At 31.9% G+C, this 24,155-nt stretch overlaps 1 protein-coding gene across 1 annotated transcript; it reads left to right on the plus strand.

The window, feature by feature from the left end:
- Positions 1 to 1,972: 1,972 nt before the first annotated feature.
- Positions 1,973 to 23,414, plus strand: LOC134242174 (atrial natriuretic peptide receptor 1-like). The gene is made up of 22 exons (XM_062724243.1): positions 1,973 to 2,291; positions 3,317 to 3,570; positions 7,498 to 7,600; positions 7,925 to 8,089; positions 14,659 to 14,778; positions 16,251 to 16,388; positions 16,666 to 16,771; positions 17,264 to 17,388; positions 17,515 to 17,599; positions 17,815 to 17,917; positions 18,032 to 18,211; positions 18,465 to 18,641; positions 19,968 to 20,133; positions 20,317 to 20,466; positions 20,617 to 20,791; positions 20,884 to 21,024; positions 21,198 to 21,321; positions 21,464 to 21,532; positions 21,622 to 21,796; positions 22,496 to 22,594; positions 22,783 to 22,874; positions 22,990 to 23,414. Exons 1-22 carry the CDS (start codon positions 1,973 to 1,975, stop codon positions 23,095 to 23,097), a joined length of 3,174 nt encoding a protein of 1,057 aa, XP_062580227.1. The 3' UTR covers positions 23,098 to 23,414.
- Positions 23,415 to 24,155: the final 741 nt, after the last annotated feature.

Consider the following 24,155-nt stretch of genomic DNA (forward strand, 5'->3'; position numbering starts at 1 on the left):
ATACCTTCAGGTACAAGCTTATTTTTGCAATAATTTATTCAGATAGATTATTTTTCAAGTTATTTAAATTCTAACTTTGTCGTGTTTACACTGGGATATTTAAAAAAAATATCAACAGTTTTCATTGATGTGTTTTGATTATAATTTTATTGTTGTTTTAGTTTTACCTATGTCCATTAATCCGATGTTTATTTCCATGTCTTTACAGGTTTCCTCTGTGTCTGTCCGTCTGTTTGTCTAGCTTTCCCTCTGTCTATCTGGCAGTCTACCCCATGCACTTGATTTTTAGCATAATTTTCGAAACAGACTAAATGTTTTGACGTATGAGTGCATCTTGATGAGTTAAAGATCAAGTTGGCATATTGGTTTGCTTAAATTACTTTTCATGGATTTTAAATTTCTAGGCCTTTTCTGGTATTCTTTTTCTAAACACTTGTAAAATATTGAGCTGAATTTCTTTAACAATGAATCTTTGCTCTAGATTACTTGCATGTATGTGGTATTTTAAAATCAAAATTGTATTGTAAAAGTCATCTTATCTTCAAGGTGATTCCCTTAAGGATACTTCAAGAGGAGTTCCTAACTGATGAATTCTGCAAAATTGCCATTTTTCTGTATGAAAACCCTTCATTTTCTTGATATAGTGCATGCAACATCCATCATGATTGCTTCAATATTATTCACTATAAACCAGTAAGGCAATTAGGTTTTCTAACAGTTCTTGTTTCCTATTGACCATTCGTCCTCATACATGTAGTATTACGATTTCATACAAAGAGCAAATGACACACAAGTAGGCAATGGTGTGAAAAGTCAATATTATCGATGAAAGGCAGAAAAATGGAAATATGTTTAATTACCTGCATTGGATACCTGTTAATCTATATAAAGCTATAAATCTGGATTCAAAATATTAACCGGAGGCCATGCTGCTTATTTCCACTGAATCTAATTATCTTCGTATTTGATTTGGACATTATTTAGAAATGACGTTCTCCTGTCTCCTGTTAGTAAAATTAGAATCATTAAATGACTTTTCGGTGTAATTTTTCCCGTCTTTAATATGATGTGTTGCCTAATTTATAGTTTTAAAAAGTTCAATTTCCTTACATATCTCTAGGAAAATGAATTAATAAGGTTGAACATAAAAGAAAAAATTGAAAGTCGGTAAAGATGAATGACACGCTGTGTTTTCGGTTCCATACAAAGTCACCAATCAAAAATGAATGAAATAAATGAACATGAACAGTTACGTTTTGTCGATACGATCTAATATTTCTACCTTAATATTGGTGATAATTGGAAATTTACAAATGTATGAAAACTGCAGGTTTATCATTCATCATGGATTTTTAGTTAGAAATTTGCTTTATTCACTCGATCAAACCATACTACAGGAAACTGACAATCTTACGAAGTAATTCATTAAGAAGTAATGGAATTTATCGAAGAGATTCTACAAAAATTCTGAAAGTGGTCATTAAGGACGTCAAAGTGTTGCATAATTTTTCATAAACTGCGACTCAATTAGTAGTTTTTCAAGATACACAAATCTAATCAATAGAATGTGTATAGATGACATTTTGGAATTTCATGAATTGCTGTATTCTTTAGGTAGAAGTCTTATTACCATGACAATTGGTGATGGTTGTTTATGCTCGAGCGTGACAATGCTGCTTTGCTACATATTTCTCAGTTCCTGACAAGCAAACGTGTACGATGCATTACGGAAGCTGATCAAAAGCCACTTTTGCGCTAGGCCTGCCATTATTGGATGCTGATATTGAAGCTACATATAACCGTTGTGGCTATCGAAAGAATGGTTACTTAATTTTTATTGGTGCATTGTTAATGATGTATTAACTTCCGACCCTATATATACGGCACTTAACTTTCGATGTCTGTACGACCCTGCATCTCGGATCATAAATGGAAAACCAAAACGTTATTTTTTACACAAAACCACCTTAACATGATTTTTATTAAACTGTGTGTAGTACTTTTCGTACCTCATATGATTAAACCCGCTTCCTCCGCCTTAAATATAACAGTTGGGATACTAGCACCACTCAAAGGACCCAAAGTGTTTGGAAACGAAATATTCCATGTGATTAAGGATACATTCATTCTCATTCGAGGTGAATCCAGATTTTCTGAAATTCAGAGACTTGGTGTGAATTTTATTTGGAAATTCCGAGATACCCACTGTGATATTGGACAAGGTCTCTATGAATTAGTGTCCATTATGGACTTTGAGTCGGGTGGAGGACAAGATATAGATGCCTTCATAGGTAATTTTAATGCATTATCCTTTTTTTTTATTTTCAGCTGCTGTATAACAAAAACTAAAATAGGAACAACGATGCATGTTCAAGAAATCTTTCATGATAAGATTGAGTCCACATTATAACTATCAAGTCAATGTATAGACATAGTCATAGACGTTATTTCAAGTATAATATATTTTCCTATGAAATTATTTGACTTGCAAGTAGGACAGCGTTCTTTTTACTAATTTAAAATTAAATGTTGGAATTTGTGTTTTAAATCACTAGTAGAGGATGAAAAATATGATCTTGTTTTTTTTTTTCAAGCAAAAGAAGAAATCTGTATCACATGTATATCTTATTTGACATATTCACAGCATGCAGTGAGTGGATAAAAATGTCTTCTTTTAATGAATATGAATAATCAATATCCCTCTGTTTTTATTTAATAATGCTACAAATTACATTGTTATGATACACACACCTGATAATATTCGAAATGTCAGCTACCCCTTAAACACAATACTTTCTTCAGTTCAAGCTCTTTTGGAAATTTTTGAGAGATGTAGAATATTTGGGATTAACACCAGGTATTTAACAGATTGAAAAACTCGAGAAAAACAATGCAAACACGAGGAAATCTTCATATACTGTTGAAAATTTACTTAAAAGAAAATAAATTATGGTCATTTTCAGTCTGTATTCCATCTAATAATTTCTAAAACTGAACAACGAGGTTACAACACGCTAAAAAGTAAAGTTTGCAAAAATGACTCTGCAACGCCAACCAAATTGAATTCAGTTCTGTAATACTTTTCAACAATGGGTATTTTACTTGAACGTATACAATTGCTTATTCTATCTTTTAAAAAGTTCCGGAAATTTTACCTCAAATCAGATTCTATGCATTGTCATTAGCAATTGACATTTCCAATGTTGTTGCTCTTTGGTATAATGAGTCGTGCTAGATGATAATATAACTTTTTCTCCACTTTTTGTGAAGGTAATCACGCAAGCTTTCAATTGCCTTATCCATATTCCTCACTTAGGCCCCGTTTGTGACGACGTTTGTGAAGCTGCTGGCCATTTGGCGAAAAAATGGAATCTTCCAATGATCAGTTTTGGATGTGCAGAAAGAATACTGTCAAATAAAATACTGTACCCTACCTTCGCTCGAGTCTCTACACCGTACATGGAAATGGAGAAATTCATTGAGGACACAATCAGGCATTTTGGTTGGAATCGCGTTATCGTTGCAGAAGGAGCTGAGAAAATATGGAGAGAATCAGCGGAACATATAAATGTAACAGTATAATTTTCTTAATTGTAACATTAATTAAATACACTAAATTTATTAGTACTGAAATGAGAAGAAAAAAACACAGAGTTTTAGTTTTCTTGATGGATAAAAAATTGATAAATTATGTTCATAAATATTGTGATATGGTTAATTAATGAAGAAATATTGTTAAGATTTTTTAAAATCATTTTCTTTATATAAGATATTTTTCTAGAGATTTTTTTAAAAAATGTATAATGAGAATACATGTATGTGTAGATATTTTGGCGGTTGACTTCTCTTTTTTCTTTGAGATCTTTTGTAATTTTCCTTATCACCATAACTCTGGAAAAAAAGAATGGTATAATTACTTGATTCTCAGTATTATTCTATGATATAATTAGTTATCTCCTTTTTTTATTCTTTCCTCTGTAAAAAGCCGGGTTGTTTTCTCTTGAAAATTTTATTTATTCTTTTCCTAAATCACGCATTTGTCCGCCTACAAATTGATCTATCTAACCTGCGACTCTGGAAATTTTTTTTAGATAATTGGTTGACATTTTCGAATAAGAATCAGTAGTGATACTTAGGCAAAGAGTTGCCAATATGTGTCCTCTTTAAGCAGTTCCTTGTAACACAATCTTTACATTTAATGACCATGCATATAGAATTCCTTCAACAAAGCAAAGAATCAGTCCCTTGGCATCTTTAGCCTGTTACACTCTCTTAGATTTCAAATCATGATTTATCAAATTTCGAGTCTTTTCATTTTCTCGTTCACCATATAAACACGAAAAAAAAAAATAAATAAAAAGAAGGCAGAAATTGCGACTTCTTATTACGTAGACTTTCAATATTATTGTTTTTAAAATTTTATATTTTATAGCAAAATGTAGAACAAGACTATACATGTATCAAAGGAACAAATCAAATTTATCTTGTTACTATGCAACCAACAGTCCCTTAGGCTAAATAGGGAATCCCTAGATAAAAGTACTTTTTTAAAGTTATAAACTCAGTTTAAATTGTGTACAAGGACTAAATGTCCGTTGCTTGTATGTGCAGGTAGGGAAGGAAAAACCAAATATTTTGAACATTATAATACATTGTTTCCATTCTACATATTTCTTGTGAATACCCTCTTGTCATAACTGAAAATTAGTACGACAATATGCTAAGTACCCTAAAACAGATATTTGGCTACAATAAGGAACCGAACGTTAAAACAGAAGTACCTAAAGCATTTATGTCACAATTTAATTTCTGCTTAATCAAATTAGAAGTCATCATAACAATTTTTAAAACACCTTTTGCGCATTAAATTACTTTGCATAAGCTCCGTGTAATTGTATGTCAATTGAACATTATGGCAAAATTTAGTCAAATGCCACTTGTCGGTGGTCAGCTATAGGTACTTGTGCTATATTTGAGTGATTTGTTTATCATTAAAACATGTTTACAGACACTTTGTCATTATGTCAAATGGATCTCCTTCTGCATAAGGTGACGTGATTTGCAAATGACGTCATAAAATCTGTCAATAATTCAGTGTGTATTTAATGGCCTGTTCACAGAGACTTTAATTCGCAGTAAATTAATGCGAAGTAAACTAACGCGAATCAAACTAATGCGAATTAAATTGCGTTCACGCGACAGCTAATGCGAAGTAAACTAATGCGAATTAAAATTTTACTTCTGCAGCCCGGCGTCAGCATAGCTAATATGACGTCATTTGCAAATCACGTCACCTTCTGCAGAAGCAGACCCATTTGACATAATGTGTATACACATTTTAATGATTAACAAAATTTTCCATATTTTTAAAATAGCACAAGTATTTTAGCTGAAAAATTAAGAAAATTAGTCATGAATTTAATCGAATTTTTCCATGTCACACAAACAAAATATATCCAGATTGCTAATTACATTAAATTCTTGTGAACGCAGAAAACGGTAATTTGTTTAATTCGTTAAACTCTCCGTGTGAACAGGGCATTAATTCGCATTAGTTTAATTAATGTGTAAATTTAATCAAATATTCGCATTAGTTTACTTCGCATTAATTTACTGCGAATTAAACTCTCCGTGTGAACAGGGCATTAATTTCTGCTTAATCAAATCAGAAGTCATCATAACAATTTTTAAAACACCTTTTGAGACTTGTTTTCACTTACTCGTAGTAATTGTATGTCAATTGAACATTACAAAATAGGAGCATAGCAAACAGGGACCTCCAAAACATAAGAGGTGGGGAAGTGAGTATGACGTCACCTGTCACACCTGTCGTGTGCATCCAAAAAGTTAGAAAAATCTGTCAATAATTCAGTGTGTATCTAATGGCCTTAATTATTAATTAATATGAAAAACGTCAGCCAGAATATGCCTTAATGATCAATTACTAGTATCCAATTTTCATTCCAATGCGTGGTATATTGAATGTTTAGTCAAGTTATTTATGATTATACAAACTTTTTTTTAAAAACTCTTTCATTTTCCATATGCTCTATATCATCACAAGAATCAATGGAACAGCAATCAAAACATTCATACAAAAATACAGATTGTTCACTGGCGATTAATATCCTACATGTATATATTTGCAAATTCATAATTCTCGCTATTTATTCAACCATTTATTTGGATGACTTAAAAATTTAGATTTGGGGGTATTTTTCTCCATCACAGATAACTGTTTCTCCAACAAAAATGAAATTCAAGATTTTTCCATTTTCATATTTTATGATTAGTAATCTTAAAAATAACTTTCTAAAAATCACATAAGTATTGTGGGGTTATTAATAAAAGGATGCTAAAGTATCAGATGACAATATCTACTTAGTCTTAGAATGTCTATGGATACTGGTCGACCTTTTCACCCGCTTAATATTTATATGAAGCAGAATTTATCAAAAGATCCTACATTAGAAAAAAAGAACAGACATACTATTGTCTTTATTCAGATACATCAGCGATGTTTTAAATTAAATTAAAATTCCATTTTTGACTGGATAAACTCAGTATCCAAGCAAACTCGAAAAGATATCTGTTTCATATCGGCCCCAAGACCATAAACTGAGAACAGACTTCAGTAAAAATTTAAAAGCAGTGTAACTGTTGATAATGTTGATAATGAATCAAAAAGTATATATATTTGAATTCAAACTAGAGAATTGCAATTTATTTTAGCAAACACGTCAAGCAATATCAAAGAATTAAAACAAAGTTAGACTTAAGTTTGTTTACAGTTTATGGTCTTGGGGCCTGATTGTTTTACTAACTTTAGAGGTTAATAGCTAATTAACAACAAACTTGCTATTCCATCGTAAACTTGCCTTTTTATGTAGTAACATTCCGATATATTGAGGGTTATGTCTCTCAATTTATTTGATACTCAAGAGCAAGGTGAATCTTGTAAACCCAGACAAAACTGGCAAATAAAGAACTGATAAACAAACTACCATTTGTTTTTAAAAATACGTTTAAACTAGCACTTCGAAAATTATTCGGTCGTTATAATGATCGCGTTTGTAAATGAAATCTGTGATTGGCTTGTGTTTTGTCTATTTTATATCAATTCTAAAATATTTTAATTCTTAATTTCACTGCGGATTACTCCGTCTTTCTAATCAATACATGAGGTCACGGAAGGTGACCCAGGTCAGCATGGGACGTTTTCTCCTCCTGGACACTTGATCCCAACTCTTGTACTTTAACTATCTCTTTAAAGCATAGTGCCAAGATTATTTTAATCAATCCTTGTTCGATCGTTCCATCAACTTTACTTACATTTCTGCTGAACCATAAAAATCAATCAAAATCGGTACCCCAAGCAGTTCTCATAACCATCACTTGGAATAACTCTTTATACAAAATTTGTACACATTAAAAGAATATATCTATGCTCATTTGACGGAATATTTTTTTATTTAATTATCTTATATCTATAAATAGGTGGAACTTGAAAAACATGGTTTTGATGTGAACTTATTAACAGTTTACAACGATCCTGTATATCTAACACATCACCTTGAAAGAGAATCCAAAACAACAAGGGGTAATCTCTCTCTCAGTCTCTCTCTCTTTGAATTTTTTTATGTTAATAGAATGATCGTATTTAAAATAGTTTTTATAATAGAATTATTTATTAGAAGTATATTCGTAAACAAATGAGTAAAGACAAGTTCCTTCTAGCTACGATCTTCGGAATGGATATTGATTAAAATATAGTTGTTTTTTTTAAATCAATGCTAAAAAGATCTTTTTGCTACATAACAAAAAGACCAGTTACTAGCTATAAAAGTAAAGAGTAATTCTCCTTCCTATTCATACCTGTATAGAGTGGATTTATTTTTTCTGACCATAAGTATTTGTCTTTTAGTTTTCCTAATATATGCTTACCCCAGAGACATCATGGGTATAATGTGTGCTGCGGCTGAAATAGGTCTACTTAACGGAGAGTACGCTTTTCTGACCATCGACTTTGGTCTGGCCTTTGATGAGAAGGAATTCGATGAGAAGAAATGTCCCCATAATGTCACCGATGGTAAGTACCGGGCTATTTTACAATCAAAGCATTTACATTGATTGAGGCTGATGGTCTGCTTGTATATTTCTTCTTTTAATTCATATTTGCTAGAATTTATCGCAGTATGCTTAAAAAATGTTACAATTATTTCTAATTCTTTGATATAATTAAACATAAGGTAGATGAAAATAATTATTATGATTTTTATTAAGATTATTAAGAACGAGGAGAAAAACATATATAAATCTGCTTCTTGTCGTGTATTTTATAAAAATAAATTTAAATTAGAAAGCAAAATTAGAAATCGTCATTCATAAATAAAATCGTATTTTTTTCAATTTATTTTATTTGAAAAGTATTGGAATTTGAGTTTAACAATAATAAATCGGCATATTTATTATATTTTGCATTTTTAACTATGCAACAATTAATAGACAAAAGGAACTTTCTTTTTTCTGGAAGGTCATGCTTAGTACATTTTTTCTTTTCTTTTTTTTTAAACTTCAAAGATAGCCTTTTTACATGCATGAAAAAAGCTGCAGCTTTTTTCTGTCTTTAATTTCTGTGCTTTCTATTAGGTTAATGTAATCTTATAAGGCAATATTTACACTTTATAAATGTGAATATAATTTTATAATGCATCTTTTTAATGCAACCTTTACATTTTTAAAACAAGGAAGGTAAACTTTGATTTATTTTTAAATGTATTGATCTATTATGATGAAAATCGAGTAGGTGTTTGCGTTTTTTATAATACCGAAATTTTTTTGTCGATATAGATTCCGGAAAACTTGTTCCACACCGTTTATGAGAAACCTCCAGGAGACGATTAATGTTAAAACTTTGATGTCATAATGTATATTACGTGATTTTAATTTCCATCTACACGAATGTAATCACTTTTTCAATGGATGTAGATAAGTCGACGTCGTTGTTTAACAAAGCACTGGATGATTTTTCTTTAAAGCTTTGAAAAATAGTTTATTCACTACAATATATTTATAATTAATCAATATAGTACTAGTACCTCTGATAGCTTCTGTTCACAGAAAAGAAAAACACTTTAGTATATATACAGTTAATCGTGTAAGGAAAACATTTCATTGCAAAATGGTTTTTTACCTCAAGATAATTGACATTTCTAATTCTGAAGGGATTGTGGAAATGCACTTCAAAAATGTTATAATAAATATATAATTCATAATTGCATATCGTTCTGCATATCTCTTATTTCTTCAAAAAATAGAAGGAAAAGTCTTTAAATTAATTACCTTGAGAGTATTAGCTTTGCATGGATTCAAAATATTTAAATTGCGTAGACACAGCTAAATTTCGTACGGATATGAACATGTTCCATTTTTATTTAAATGTACTTAACAATAAATAAATGATATGGAAATAAAAAAAACAATATTCAAGCTCAAAAAATATTAAAACAAAACAAATCAAGGGTTAAGCAAACATGAATTTTTATTACATCATAGGTGGGATCAGGTGTCATGAAGAATTGAATATCCCTTTCCGACCAGTCAGACTCGGCTTGTGCTTCTTGTAATGATCGTGTGATTCAGTGTGTGTAAATAATGGACTAACAATATGTATGATAAACTTTCAGCAAGCATTTAACTTAATGACAGGTAGAATTTGCCGATAAAGACCTTGTATCTACCAATAAATGTGTAATGATAATTTCAAAAGAAGATTTTTTAAAAGGAACATCTTTAAAAATATGTTTAAAAAATTAAAGTAATCAATCTTTCAAGATTGAAAATTGCGTATTTGGCATTAAAGCATTTAATGACACAAACTGTCCAGAAGCTTATTGGAAAATAGATGGAACTGATTGTAATTCCATTCAATAATCTCTACAGCAATTTTCAAAACCTAAAGTGCCATTAGATTTGGAGAAATGTTGCTCTTTAAAAAAAAAAAATTTCCAACTATTTACATGGCATCAACATTTCATATATGATCATGGACAATTGCAACTATAGTTCAATACCAACTATATAAATTTAGCAATTGCTAGTAACATAAAGAAAAAAATGTAATATTGTTTTATCTCAAGATACAAGATGATTTCAATCTTGTTAATTTTTTTTTACAATTATACGCTTCGCATTATTCTATCAGGAAGAAGTACTAATGATAATACGAAATGATATAAATAATGCTAGACGTTTGATGATATCTAATACCTCATCTAGATTGGATTTTGTACGGTTTTAATACTAAGGTTTATTCTTGCAATTTCAGGCCAAGATGTATCAATTACATAACATAGTTGGTTTCATTGAACATAAAATTGAAGTGAATATGAACAGTATTATTCGATTTGAATTATTTAAATACAAGGAAGTTTTAAAAACTTAATACTTCACATATGTAAATTTTGATCGGTAGTGTGTACTGAGTATTGTCTCTGATAAAATGACTTGTGAACATTAAGTCAATCACAGATTCCTCTAGACAGTTTTTGGTGGAGAAACATTAAAAAGGCTGTATTTCAGAGATATGATACCTGGAATTCAAAGATAGTTGATATTTTATCCCATGTTCACTTGAATAGGGTTAGGTTAAAAGGTTTAGAAGCGCAAAAACCCTAGCCATAACTTTGAAGCAGAGGAATAGTATAGGCTGAATTAATTATCAAAGTTCGACAGATTTCATTTTTACAAGGATTATGATTCAGGAATTGCAATTACATTTAAGTAATATTGCACATTTTCTTTTATAAATCAATTCTAGAAAAAAGCCATTACTTTTGTTTTGTAAGTTTAATTATGACAATCCATATATGCACTGGAAGCATTCCAGACCGTAACAAGGTACGGTTGTTGACGAACAACAAAAGGCTTTCTGTGAAGAAAGAAAAAAGAGATTAAGAAAGAAAAAAAGTCAAATTTGTCTCTTGAAAACAATAATGCCTAGTATTTGTCCCCAATAAACCATCAAAAGAAACATCTTCCATTTCGTGACAAAGTTCTGATGCATATAGAAATTTGCTATAGATATTATATTTCTCATGGTCATCAGTTTCCTTGCAACTCATATCCCAATTAGGATTTAAAAAAACTGTTCATATATCTTAGAATACTCACAAAGTAGAACAAATATTTCCCTACAAGATGGTAAGAGTCGTGTCCTGCGCCCCGAAATCACAAGAATATTTATGAATCTAGCAAAAAACCTTTGCTTGTTACTATTTGCCTTCTAGATATCCAAACAAACAGAAGAAAATTGTGAAACAGTTAATGCATTTTCACTATATGATCAAAAGACAACAATACTAAATCTACAACCCCTGACCAAGTACCCATGATTTTTAGCTCACCTGAGCCGAAGGCTCAAGTGAGCTTTTCTGATCAAAATTTGTCCGACGTCTGTCGTCGTTGTCGTTGTCGTCGTTGTTGTCGTCGTCGTTGTCGTAAACTTTTTACATTTTCATCTTCTTCTCAAGAACCACTGGGCCAATTTCAACCAAACTTGCAACAAAGTGTCCTTGGATGAAGGGGATTCGAGTTTGTTCAAATGAAGGACCACGCCCTTTTCCAAGGGGAGATAATTATGAATAAGAGAAAAATTAATGGCATTTTTAAAAAAAAACTTCTCAAGAACCACTGGGCCAGGAAAGATGAAACTCGTGTGGAATCATCCTCAGGTAGTGTAGATTTAAATTTGTTCAAATCATGACCCCCGGGGGGTAGGGTGGGGCCAAAATGGCCAATCAAAGTTTTACATAGGAGTATATAGGAAAAATCTTTAAAAATCATCTTCTCAAGAACCACTGGGCCAGGAAAGATGAAACTCATGTGGAATCATTCTCATGTCGTGTATATTCAAGTTTGTTAAAATCCTGACCCCCGGGGGTAGGGTGGGGCCAAAATGGCTGATCAAAGTTTTACATAGGAATATATAGGAAAAATCTTTAAAAATCTTCTTCTCAAGAACCACTGGGCCAGAAAAGATGAAACTCATATGGAAACATCCTCAGGTAGTATAAATTCAAGTTTGCTCAAATCCTGACCCCCGGGGGTAGGGTGGGGCCAAAATGGCTGATCAAAGTTTTACATAGGAATATATAGGAAAATTTTTTAAAAATCTTCTTCTCAAGAACCACTGGGCCAGGAAAGATGAAACTCATGTGGAATCATCCTCAGGTAGTATAGATTCAAGTTTGTTCAAATCCTGACCCCCCTGGGTAGGATGGGGCAAAAATGGCTGATCAAAGTTTTACATAGGAATATATAGGGAAACCTTTTAAAATCTTCTTTTCAAGTACTTCAAAGCCATGATTAGTAATATTTATATGGAATCATCCTCAGGTAGTGTAGATTCAAGTTCATTCAAATCATGATCCCCTGGGGGGGTTTTAATTCAAGCCCAGCCCCCCCCCCACCTCAGTAAACTTTCAGTTCTGATCTGATATGTGCTTCTTCCTAGTCGATGTGCTCAGGTGAGCGCTGTGGCCCCTGGGCCTCTTGTTAAAGAATTATTTTTTTAGTAAGCACTCTTGCTCATTATGACGATGGCCTCATTTAGAATTCTGCTAAATACCAGAGGAAGAGTAATCGATTTTCAACAAAAAATTATTCTGTATTATAAAGATGCAACACTCTTACACCAGAGGTCAAGCATATCACAAATTTGGAAGCAACAGTCTTACTCAGCAGAGCCACGCACTAATTAATTGTCTGCTAAATACCAAGAACTAACTAGAGAGTTTTCACAGAATTGGAAAATGTTCATTATATGGTAAACAGAACTCTACCCTAACACCTAAGCAGACTCACGTGTCATGATTTTCACATTTTTGAATAAAGTACTTTTGCTCTCCACATCCAATTCACTTAATTTTATGTTTAATTAATAACACGTAGTTTGACTGTTGAGTATACTGGGGAAAAAAAGAAGATTTTCACTATCTGATCAATAAGGTCCAGCACTAAATCCAGAATTCCTGCTACTATAAGTTATAACACAAATTCACTAATTTTGAATCCAAATGTCAAAAATGATACATAAAAAAGTACCATATTTGGTTATAAATGGTTTTACGGTTCTAAGGAAGAAGCTGGAAATGTTCAAGCGTTAAGGCACGACGGACGACGCGTTAAATGGATAACAATACCTTACGTCACCCGAGTGACTTCAATACAATCTTCAAATGTTAAGAGTATACTCTTTTTTTTTAATTAAAAAATGTTCGGGTCTTTTATGTTACTTGAACAAACGTTAGTTCTAAACGTGAAATTATATTTATTTTGATTAACGCTCAGACTTTTCTCCCACATGGTCATTACTCCAATGCGTAAAAAAACATTTATGCAAGTAAATTTTCCTACATGTATATAAAATTTCAGAGTTTCATTTTCAAAATGATGCTCAAGAATGACCTGATAATAAACTGACTTTAATACTTCAGTGATAATACTACGTCAATATTCATTTTATAATAACTTTACGTCTGATGTTAAATTACTATGTGATTATGAGTCTTAAGACTAACATCTATATATTGTGTATTATATAAAATGATTACATCAAAAAGATTCAATTATACAGGGAGAAGATGTAGTCCTTTGAAGCCGTTCACAAAATCTTTCGTCATTTTCTTACCTAATATTAGTTGTCCTGGATTAACCTTGACGAGTTTTCAAATATTTTTTTTTTAATTATTAACGTTATTAACGAGGAGCTTAAAATACTGCTTTCAGCAATATTTCTCCTTATGGATAATTTCTTTATCGAACAATTATCTAATGAAACGGAATAATTAAAATGAACAGGATATTTTAGTATAAAAAAGCTTAAAATTTTTACGTATTCAAGTGGAAGAATATGTAGCTAATTCTGTCCTGTTACCGTACGGACTAGCAGTGACAATGCTGATAGGAAGAGTTATCATGCTACTTTGTCACTAAGGTTCTTTCTTTGGTCATCTTCTTGACCAATAAAAAGAAATATTTACTTGTGCTAAAGAAAGATTAAACTATTATATTTTTGATTGCCAAGAGGAGTAACATTCACACGTGTCTCAGGCTATATTTCATTGATTTTTGAGCTAAATTTTTTTTTCTAAAAATTGCGATTTTTTTTTAAATCAAAATTTTCAAAGAATTCTGTCTTTCAGAAAATCTTTGCGAAAAAATTGTATTACCCAACAATTTAAATTGCTTTTTGAAATGCTTTTACTCCAAAGCAAAGATGTTAGATGTAAGACTATCTTACTATATCTAATGTTTTGTCGAATTGTTAATGCACTAGTTAAGTATATTCCATAAGTTTACAGATAATATCTAATCCCAGAACATGGAAATACACTCTATACTTTCTCTAAATTATGCTATGCTCACAATGAACACTTGGACAAACTGATAGAAAGCGATACATAATAGCGATTGTTTGGGGTTGTATAAGTCGCGCATTACATTGGTATTTTTGCTATTTAAAAATGCCAAACCAAGTATCAATTCTAAAAGGAATGATTCCTTTTATGATCATTTTTTTTATATTTCTTTTAAATCAGTTATAAGTTTTCTTTCATAATTTTACTACTTGAAGTTTATGTGTCTTTTTTTCCATAGGAATCTTGGACTTTGCTTTCGATATAGAGTCTTTGGTGAGCTACTTTGCTCATGCAGACCACGGAAACTCTTCAGAATTGGAAACAGAACTAGAACATCCTAAAGTAAGAAAAAAAATTAATCCAAATCAAAATTTTTTTTTCTGTTCTAATGCGTTTATTGATTTTAAGGTGTTCTCTCATGTTATGAAAAATGTTACTTTATTGATTTTAACTTTGAAAACAAAAGTTGCTAGATACTATGATTGAATCCAACAGCAACAGTATCTTTTGGTTTGTCTGCAAAAATGTTCTTTTTTCATTATGCACATTTATCGTTTAACATATTTTATAAGTTTATAAATATATGACATATATGTCTATGGATACCAGGTAGACTATGTCTTAATGGAATGCCTGAGGTTCAGATATTAAGTTTGAATCTAAGACATAAATGTTTCATGCCATTTTTAGGGAGAAGACATTCAAAACTGTAGGGTTTTAATGGGCATTTCATTTTTATCTAAATGTATCTAATCTTATACAAAAAGTACAAAGATAAAGGACATTAACAAAATATGTCAACCTTCAAATACTGTTACAATGGTAGGAATATAAGGTAAGCCTAATGGTGCCAATGTCCATTGATACAATCTAGTGACTTATTTTTACACTTTCAAAAGAAAGGTTTTTCTCTTTAATCATTATTGTTACATTGTATCTCATTATTAACATACTATGAGTCATTTCCGTATTGTGAGATTTCATTTTGGTGGTTTCCTGTTTCTGTAGACAAATATCTCAGATCTAGTAAGTGGTAGTGTATGGCTAACCATTGTACTAACAACGATTTTCTCGCACCTGCACAACTGTTAGATACTAGTATTTAAAGCATGTCATTCTGCATTATGGTTGCACTTTAAAATATTTGTAATGCTGTATCTATATTGTTTAACTTTTCATACTTTGTTATGTTGCATGCCATTAGACGTTCAGATGTACAAATGAGGAACAGATTGATAAGCATATTTGAATTAATCACTGATATAATAAATATATGTTTGCCGTGATAACCTTTGGTGTATTCAGTTTCAGACAATGTACCATTTTACAGCGTAATTTCTTAATTCAAATGTGTGCCTCCCTCTTTTTTGCATTCATAGAATGAAAAAAAAAATCTATTTGACTGCTAGATATAGAAATAAAACTTACTAAAATTTCATTTGATTTTACTTAATTTTAAAGACTGGCTTAAGCTTACATCTTTCTTTTTTATGCATCCTTTTTCAGGGCAGGTAATATTTGATGATGATAATCTGGCTCTCTTTTTTATTAATTTTGCTGCTTTGAAGCTTACTTACTTTTTTAAAAAAATGTTTCGTTATGCTTTGCAGAAAATGTCTGAATTAAAAAATATATATAATTTGTACATTAAACATACAGTATTATTTGATTCCTTTTGTGTTTTAGCCTGCTTGGTACGGTATATTAATTGTCACTAGACAATTACGACAATAAAGATTTAACATATATACATCTAGAAACATATTAGCAGTCTGCTCTTGCTGTCTTTTCTTTTGTCAGTAATTTTTATTCGTCATTTTAAAATTATACAGAATGGAGTCGGACTACATCTTCTATCGGACGCTTTATATTTGTATGCTAAGGCTTTGGATCAGGCTTTGGCGGAGGGATATACCTCGAAAAACACCTCAATTATAGTACAAAATATGCAAAACGTGACCTTAAAAAGTAGGTTTTTTTATTTAAGGATAATGATTGTTATATCAAAAGCATGTTACATTCAAATTGTTGAAGGTGCCAAATAATAATTTATTTTGTCTTTAAGATATATTTTTTTCAAACCCAAATCTTATGAACATGCAAGAAAAAAGAGAGAGAACGAATATGTTTATATATACTAAGCAAATAAATGTTAACTAACATTTTTATCAATGTATTAATTTAGAATTAAGTTAAGGAAATACAGAGATAAAATGGTTCCCTTTTTAATTTTTTTAATTTCCAGCACCATTTGGAAGCTTTACAACCGATGAGACTGGTACGAGAAAAACCACCTTTTCACTGTTTAATATATTTCATGAAGACTTTAATGAAATTGCATCATTTGACAGGTAATATATATATTTTTTAAATGCTTTATGTTATATCTACAAGTATTTACTCGATCATGATAAGGAGCACATGGCGGGTGTAACGGGTCGGAAAGAAACCCCTCCTCTTCCACTGCACCTGATCCGGTCTCTGAATAATTTATAGGTCCGTGTGTGCTCTGCTCCCTATATGTATAGTTTCCATGAACTTTTGATCAGAGTGATTAACAGTGCAGAGAGTTCACGGGGGTGTCTGATCAGTTAACATGAGATACAAACTCCTCCTTGTCACCTAATTCCACCTTTGATACTTCTAAAATTCCTAGATTTTGTCCTTTCCAGTTCTTATTCTTTACTGGATATATGAGATCAAACTCTGTTCGTTTTTTTTCGTTTTTCATATTCAATTTTAGCATGAAATTTGGTTTACTCATTGTTTCAAACTACTGATATACTTCCTTGATAGACTTATGAGATTTTTGCAATAAAAAATAAATGACAAATTTTCTGCAGCACAACAACAACATTTTTTACGAACAAAACCATTCATTGGCCCGGGAGAACTACAATACAACCTCTTGGGAGACCTGTTTGTGGATGGGATGGAGAATTCTGTGTGAAAATCCAGTCTAACACATGTAAGTGCTCTCTTTCTCCCTCTCTCTCTCTCAATTTATTTTCTGCTATCAACTTTCACTTCAATGAAATTTTAAAGTACAAAGAAAGATGCATTTTTCTGAATAAGATTTTATCACCTATTACAGATCTCATCGTCTCTGTGTCTGCAATGGCTGCCCTGGTCGTGCTGCTCTTTGTTACATTTGTTATCATATTCTTCCATATGCGCAAGTAATTTAAAAGTTACATGTACGAAGAATTTGTATCTAAATTATAATTCAAAGGTTCATGGCTAGTTTAGAGGTTTTTCGTTCGCTTTGTCATGTCTATTTTGCAACACATGCATTCATTTTCACAATGCTGAACACATTCTTTGGTTTAATTTCTCAAAGGCATCTCGATAATACAGATACTGTTTGTTAATATTTCACCTTTATATGTTCTAGAAAGAGATTGTTGAAAGAGGAAATGGAAAATATGCAATGGAAGATATCATTTTGTGATCTAGACACCAGTTCTGGCAAAGTATTTCATAGCGTTTGTAGCAAGGTAACATCCAGACACTATTTGGTAACATTAAAAAAACAGTATTGAGGTTAATCATGTTTTACATTCATTTTAAAAGTTCATTTGTTCAGTTAAATCTTCATGACTTTATTTCAGTCCTCTTTTCTGAACGATACAAGAAGCCGATCCCGATCAATAAGCGGCAAGACGGAAATGTCTGCAACTCTCCAGATATTTACTAAAACCGCCAACTACCAAGGTTCCATTGTAGCTATAAAATTCATCAACAAGGCATTTGTTGCCATTACTACGTCTGTTATCCAAGAAATTAACCAGGTATCTTCGTTTTTTTTAATTTGAAATCAGATTTCTGTAGGTTGTTTCATTGTAGATATTTAACAAGATTTCAATTACAAAGAAGCAATCCTAATTAGATAAGACAAGGATTTTGCATTAAGAATCTCAAAGACGTTATTGCACAACATTTTGAGAAAGAATGCATCTAGAGAAAGAAATAATCAGCCGATAAATAAACTGATAAGAATTTTTAAGATTTTAAAATTTTTGCAATACTTTTGATAAATTTCAGATCCGCGGGTTAAAACACAACAATGTATATACTTTGATTGGTGCTTGCGTGGATCCTATGAATATCTATATTGTTAGTGCTTACTATAACAAGGGGAGCTTACTAGATGTTCTGTCAAATACCAACATAAAACTGGATTGGATATTCAAACTTTCCTTTGCTTCAGACATTGCAAAGGTACTTCAATACTTTACGATATGTATTTCAATTCAAAAAGAATGTTTTTTGAAAAAAAAATGCAAAATTGCGCTTTAACCATAAAATACAATCAATTATACAAACCTAAAGCAAATATACCTTTCATTTACCATGCAAAGCATTTATTTAATGAAAGGCAAAACTTGTTACAACATTTTAGTCTTTACAATCAATCTTAGGAATTATTTCGAAATGTTAATTATGAAGGAACTTTATATAAACTCATCGTTATCTATTCAGGTTAAAATAGGTTTTTATTGTTGATACATGGCTATTTCAGACATGCATGTGCCCTATGTTCTAATAAGAGATCACTTAAAGTGAATTTGACCAAAACAGACTTGGATGTTTATTAGCTGCAATAATGTAGCTCTCTCTCTCTTTTGGGGGGAGAGGGATACAACTCCTTAGGATCTCCGAAATGGTGCAGCAGCGACAGCGATTCGCTCCCGCACGGATTTCGGCTCAAAGTGTCAGTAAATGGCTATTTTATTAACATTTCTTACCTTGACTCTAAAAATGTAGTCATTAAAAACGTAAATCAATCCAAAAATATACAGAACGATCCATATATCGGTTATTTTTCGTGTATCTCAACATCACAGCTTGAATTTATCCGCCTTGTTTACTGACCTTGATAGATTGTATTTTGGGAGAGCCAATGAGAATATAGGTTCTATACGAGGGTATCTTTTAGGAATTCTCTTATTTTATGCATAAATATCCTGCTTGCATAGAAATAACGCTTAAAATGGTTTTATTTATCGATGTTTTGTGATACAATTCAGCACAATCATTTATAAACACCGACATTTGCTTTATTAAGTTCTGAATTTCAAGCGAAAGTCTCATGAATCGCGTGAACTGCCATGGCTGTTGAGTAGAACGACTGCGAAACACGCAGAGTTATTTTACAAGTTTTTCGCATTTAACAGACTATGTTGTTGACAGTGAATAAAAATTTCGTCTTATAAGAAGTAAGCTGAATGTAAAAACAATTTATTTTGCCCGCAGTCGCCCCTATTTAAAAAAAATTATTTGCACCATTACGGAGATGTTATGGAATTGTAGCCCTCTCCAGAAAACATCAGATTAAAAAAAGTCGGAGAGGGATACATTATTGCAGGTAGATGTTTATATGTATCTGTAGATCACAATGCAACAAATAAAATTTTTGGAAAATAAAATTTTCAGTTTTTTAGTACAAAAAAGTGATGATAGGGTACAGATTCCTAGATCTGATCATTATTGAAGATTGTAATTATGAAATATCGTACCTCTTTACCTTCTCTTGTGAATTTGTAGGGCATGGCGTACATCCATGATTCAGTCCTGGAATCTCACGGTAAACTGCGGTCTAGCAATGTCTATGTTGACTCTCGATGGATGTGTAAAGTTGGAGATTTGCCTATGCCTCACTTTTGTGATGGCGCAAAAACCTGTGATAATGCAAAAAATTCAGAAAATTTTAGTAAGATTCTAGTTTTATTTTAACAACCTTTAACAACTGTGTATAGTATCTTTTGACAAATTGTTCTTTCCCATTGTGGCAAATCAAGTCTTTTAAATTTATACATGTATACAAGTAAATGATTTCTGTTCATGAAACAGTTTTCGTATGCATCCTCTTTATTCAATCTTTAACATTCTTTAGAACTACTTTGGGTTGCCCCTGAGCTACTACGTCAAGTGTCTATACCACCTAAAGGAACGCAAAAAGGGGATGTCTTTGCATTTGCTATTATTCTACAAGAAATTATCTTGCGTTGTGTGCCATACGAAAACGAGACATTGGAACCACATGGTAGGCTTTGGTCAATACTTCAAGTAGAATAATATATCTGAAGAGGAAGCGAACTAAGCAATTAACCTTTATTACGTCCAGTTCATTGTTTGAAAGGTTTGAACACCAATTAAAAATTTTGTTGCAAAATTAGATATTATTTTATTGTAGAAATTGTACAGAGGGTACGTTTGATAGAATCACCCCCTTTTAGACCTAAAGTTCCAGTCAATGCAGCTGATCGGAAAATAGTGGAATTAATGAGAATGTGCTGGGAAGAAATTCCAATGTTTCGCCCAAATTTTACAACAATTTTATCCGTTTTAAAACAGACAAATAACGGAAGGTTAGTTATAGTTTAAATCGTTTAAATAAACGTAGAGGTTAATTATTTCCAAATCTTAGGGGAAAAAACGATCTTTTCAATTTTATTTGAAGAAAAACCAATTTAGTAGACCAAATGATGCATATGATGGAGAAGTATGCCGATCATTTAGAAGACTTGGTTGGAGAACGCACGCGCCAGTTAGAAGAAGAACAAAAAAAGACAGATGAGCTCCTGCATCGTATGCTTCCATCGTAGGAATATGTTTATGTTTCTGCCTTTATTTGGAATCAGAATAAAATACATCTATAGATATATTACATTTAATACCTCGTCAAGTAATCCTAAGGCAAGGAACAATAATATTATTTTTATAAAGTGCTCTTTATTGATACTTTCTCAAAGAAATTGCACATTTTGATTACAGAAGTATAGCTCATGATTTAAAATACGGAAAACCGATCCACCCGGAAAGTGTTGAGTGTGTCTCTATCTTCTTTAGTGATATAGTACAGTTTACGAAACTGGCATCAGAGAGTACTGCAATAGAGGTACCTGCTTGTTTAGTATTTTCAATAAAAAAAAAATATTAGACCTGTCTGTTTTGAAATTTTGGCATAAGAATTGGTACATTTGCATTATTCTGAGTTCATACATTTTGTGATTAACAGAAAGCGTTCACCTTCCTTTTAGATTGTGAATTTCTTAAACGACTTATACACCTGTTTTGACACCATAATTGAACACTTTGATGTATACAAGGTACGATATTATAAATTCATTCGAGGAACCCTTTTTGAAATGCTGTATTTTAAAAAGTTGCTGATCCGGGAACTTCATTTTCAATTAAGGTAGAAACCATTGGTGACGCGTATATGGTGGTAAGTGGACTTCCGGTTAAGAATGGCTTACGTCATGCCAGTGAGATAGCCACTATGGCCCTTAACCTTCTGAGTTGTGTGACAACGTTTGAGATACGCCATCGTCCAGGAAGACAACTACAGCTAAGGATAGGGATCCACAGTGGTAAGGACATAAAGTGATTCATTAAGCAAGTCTGCTAGAGCTAGGGGATAGGATGACAGATAGATAGTGGTAACTGATAGCGGTAAGGATAAAGACACATATTAACATGACAAGGATACTAGTAAAGGAACAAGGGTATAGGATAGCTGGTGACAGATAAGTAGTTATAATGAAAGGAATACATATATACTTGCAGTGGTAAGAATAAAGAAAGACATTAGCATAACAAATATACAGGTAAAAAGGGATTAGATATGGACAAATAGTGTAAATGACAGGGAAACAGCGTTAAAGACATAGAGACACATTTACAGGGCAGGGATAATGGATATAGGCGAAATGATACTGGCAAATAGTGGTACATACAGGGTTAAAGACACACAGATAGGGATTCACATCGGTAATTGATACATACTGGTGTCAATCACGATAAATGGTAAAGATTGGGCTTATTTGGGATAGAGTAAGGATAGATAGCTGCGAAAACAGGACTAAGAACACACGGCGATATGAACATAGAAACACATTGATATGATGCATTATAAAAATTGAGATAAGTTCTTATTCATAAGTACCATACAGCCTTTACAAATGTACCAAGTAACGCCATCTAGTACGTATATGTATAGTAAAGCACTTCCCCTTTTTAAACATTTTGATTACAACACAGACTTAAAATATAACACCTATCTTTACTAGGCCCGGTGTGTGCAGGAGTGGTAGGTCTTAAGATGCCGAGGTATTGTTTGTTTGGGGACACAGTAAACCATGCCGCAAGGATGGAGTCCTCCGGGTTAGGTGAGATTTATCAGTAGCACTAAATGTAAACATGTACTTACATTTACAAATCCAGACATACTTACCATTTCTCGAAGACTTCAATATCACATGCCTTAATCATTAACCGTATGATATATGACAGTCCTCAACTCATGGTTAATATGTAGATTTAAAAATATAGTTTGTTGTTTTATTTAATTGTTCAGCTCTTCGTATCCATGTAAGTCAACCGTGTCGGAATATTTTGGAGAAACTTGGAGGATTTCATCTAACTTACCGTGGTGAAATAACAATGAAGGTTTCGTATGTCTCCTTGAACTTTCTCAATCTGTAAAGGAAAAAATGAATTACTTACAATGTAGATCAGAAAAGTGTAATCTTACAATCTGATGAAAAACTTTTTTTTATTCTAGGGCATTGGAACAGTGCCAACTTATTTCCTGACAGGAAAGGACGGCTTTACAAAACAACTACCTTCTTTAGATTTAGCGGCCTCCTTAGAAGACCATGAATTCAAATAACCAACAAAGATATGCCAAACCTTAGATAAAAATAGGAGACAACGAATATGACCATGCCAAAATTAAAAAAATAAAATTAATCATATTTTTTAGATTAATGTCAAACTTGTAACATTCAGGAATCCTGTTTTGTAAACGTGTGAAGACTCGGTGACGTTTTACTTGGGTGAGATATTTGGAGACAGAAGTGTTTTTCCAAGTAACTCTTAATATCATAGCGCTACTTAAGTTGCCATATATACCGGTATTGTTCTATATGGGTTCAAATGAAAATACCACTTGAATGATTAATATTTCTTTAAAAATTCTTATTTGTAGATTACTTAAAAAATATTTCAATAAATTTTGATTGTTTTTGTTTTAATTGTTGCTTTCTTTCCTTGATGATAGATGAATGTATTTTGCCATCTATTTTCTTTATGTTTTTCTCAAAATTGATCGAGTTGTTTACGGGTTTGAACACTGCTGTTAATTCTTTTAAATTTTAAGTATGATTTCTGTGTAGGTAAAGAGTTTTGAATATTGAACAAGGTAGTTTTACTAGCGTTCCACTCAATAGAAACTGGATATTACAAAGTAGCAATGAAATCGAAGAACCAGGTTTGTCAGATGAGATTTTTTTATGAATTCCAGATCAAAAATCAGCAGGGAGGGCATATATTTATTGGGCTTTATGTCATGTCTTCGTATAGCCTCTGTCTACAATTTCTACAGTAGACAACAAGAAGTGATTGTAGCTTACTAAATGGGGTTTGGGGGTTGTTAATGAATAAATGTACATTACTGATAGAGTGAAATACAAATACAATGACTTATGTCATGGAAATACTAAAGAGTTCATAATGATACCTCTTATCAAAGCGTGGCTCCGATCCAACATAGCTGGAACAAGATCAAAAGGATATGAGATGTAAAATGTATTTCGGCCCAATGTTTAATTTAGAAGCTAGCAGATTCAAGGTTATTTTAGGAAGGTAAAAATCTGGTAGATTACATGCACAGTTTTTACTATTTTGCTCATAATTTCATATAAGATCTCATTTTGGTCATAAAGTTGA

This window comes from Saccostrea cucullata, unplaced genomic scaffold (assembly GCF_032062105.1).
Source record: "Saccostrea cucullata isolate Sc308-1 unplaced genomic scaffold, CSIRO_AGI_Scuc_v1 ctg46, whole genome shotgun sequence".
NCBI classification, from domain to species: Eukaryota; Metazoa; Mollusca; class Bivalvia; order Ostreida; family Ostreidae; genus Saccostrea; species Saccostrea cuccullata.

Excerpts from the sequence above, each read along its gene's own strand:
- LOC134242174 (XM_062724243.1), top strand. The coding sequence starts at position 1,973 with ATGATTTTTATTAAACTGTGTGTAGTACTTTTCGTACCTCATATGATT. Across the intron at positions 16,772-17,263 it reads GAAATTGCATCATTTGACAG|CACAACAACAACATTTTTTA; the intron begins GTAATATATATA and ends AATTTTCTGCAG. Across the intron at positions 17,389-17,514 it reads GAAAATCCAGTCTAACACAT|ATCTCATCGTCTCTGTGTCT; the intron begins GTAAGTGCTCTC and ends CACCTATTACAG.